Raw genomic sequence first — 2,263 nt, forward strand, 5'->3', positions numbered from 1 at the left:
TATACTCGGACTACATCAACCATTTAAGCCTGTGCAAGAGGGCACAGCCACACATTTCATGTGAGCACAGACAGGTGAGGACATTCTACTACTACATTCCATGTAAGTAGCAGTGATTAGTTACGGATTGTGCCAGAAGAAATAGAATGCTCCTCTTTTACACAAATAGTGATAGTTGAAATAATTCTGAAAGTAGAAAATATTAACAATTACACATGGCTCTCTCTTGGCATACTCTACATAGAGATGAATTAAGTATTTATTTGGATGTGAAAAAATATGAAGTTTAGATTTATACTTTTTGGAGAATAAAAACAAAACATATTTTGATGTCTACTGATCAGTTGTTGATACTGCATTTATCTCAGCTTTTCTATCAAGTATCGTCAACACCAGTGATCAGCTAGGGCAAGAGGATCATGGAAAATGGATCTCACCGATACTACTTTTATCTCACTATGTACAAAGATCAGCAGAATTTCAGATATATTTATTTCACCTTGGTATTGATATTATACCTTGTTATTCTTTTTATGAATACACTGATTATACTGGTCATATTTTCTGAAAGAGCATTACATCAGCCTATGTATATCTTAATTGCTTGTTTGTCAGTCAACTCTCTTTATGGTTCCACTGGTCTGCTTCCAAAGATGTTAGGTGATCTTCTCTTAGACACTCATGCAGTATCTCGTCCTGCATGTTTCATGCAGATTTTAGTCATCTACACATATGGGTCGTATGAATTTACTATTTTAACAATAATGGCTTATGATCGGCATGTAGCAATTTGCGAACCCCTGAAATATCACAGTATTATGACGACAAGGACACTTGCCATCATGGTTGCTGTTGGTTTTCTATATCCATTGTGTGCAATTGGTTCCAATGTTAGTCTAGCCTTTCAGTTACCTTTATGTGGTAATGAGTTAAGAAAACTGTATTGTAGTAACTGGTCTGTTGTTCAGCTTTCTTGTGTTCAAACTAAACTTAACAACATAGTTGGAATAATCATCACTGTAGTAACAGTTTTTCTTCCATTATTTTTTATTTTGTATTCCTATATTAAAATTCTTGCTATTTGTCAAAGGAACTCCTCAGAGTACAAAAGAAAAGCCTTGCACACGTGTCTTCCACACATTGTGACTTTTGTAAATTACTCAATAGCTGTATTTTGTGAAATCATTTTTAGTCGTTATGAACTTCCAGATGTGGTGGCTGTGATCCTATCTCTGGAATTTCTCATTATACCGCCGGTTTTAAATCCCCTTGTTTATGGGTTTAATTTTCCAGAAATACACAGAAGAATCTTTCTTCTTTTAACATCGACCAAAATATAAATGACTTCTTAATGATACATCTGTATGTTATTTTGTTAGATTCATATGGTTAAGATTCTGGACCTTACTACCACAGCTACAAACTGCTGGCATCTTTTCATGTTGATAGAAAAATATTAAGATAAACTAAACTAATATAATAATTATTATTCAGTAAATGTAATGGCATTCTTAAAGGAAAGAGGAGGGTGACAAAATGCAGGATTTGTCACACGTATCTAATTTTCTATACTATGTATACCTAAGAAATGCCATGGTATTTCGCTATACAGATTCTGTTCTGTCCTCATCAATAGCTAGGAAAACAGTCAAGACTAGATGCTGCATCGTTTGATTTCGATCCATTGTCATTAGACTTTACTGAGAGTCAGCTCTGTACACTTTCTTTCAAGCTTCAAGGAGCTTATCCTCGAACACTATATAAAAATCGAAATTGCATTCAATATCAGGCCTAGTGTTTATTTCATACGTTTGCCACTTCTAAATATTAGGTTGTTTAAATGACACTAAGGTACTTTTAGGCTATGTTCACATAAGGGTTTCTGCAGGATTTGTCCTTGCTTGTCATCTTTATGAAAAGATAGTTTTGAAATATATTATCCATTGAATTGATGCAAATATAACCTTCATCTTGACTTGACAAGAGAATGACAACATTCTGAAGTCATTTGGACTTTTTAACAATGAAAAATAATGTATCTTGATTGATTGTTGTACCACACTTGGTCATTTGGGATAAAAGCAATCAAATGCCAAATTAATAAATGGTGGCTATTTTCAAACATGGGCAACAAATTAGAGATTTTCCTGATAAAGACTTAATTGTATCATTGATGGCTTACAGGCTACTATTAGGAAACATTTCCTTTTTTCTTTTTTCATTGCAACAACGTACCCTTGGAGGGTTATTGTCCAACATGTAA

The 2,263-nt window shown here is 33.8% G+C and overlaps 1 protein-coding gene across 1 annotated transcript; it reads left to right on the forward strand.

Moving 5' to 3' along the window:
- Nucleotides 1–419: 419 nt before the first annotated feature.
- LOC308369856 (olfactory receptor 51I2-like) lies at nt 420–1,340 on the forward strand (the record flags this gene model as incomplete). The annotated part of the gene is made up of 1 exon (XM_080844401.1): nt 420–1,340. The coding sequence occupies one exon, from the start codon at nt 420–422 to the stop codon at nt 1,338–1,340; it is 921 nt and encodes a 306-aa protein (XP_080700527.1).
- Nucleotides 1,341–2,263: the final 923 nt, after the last annotated feature.

The sequence above is a fragment of the Sprattus sprattus genome, assembly GCF_963457725.1.
Source record: "Sprattus sprattus genome assembly, chromosome: 9".
NCBI classification, from domain to species: Eukaryota; Metazoa; Chordata; class Actinopteri; order Clupeiformes; family Clupeidae; genus Sprattus; species Sprattus sprattus.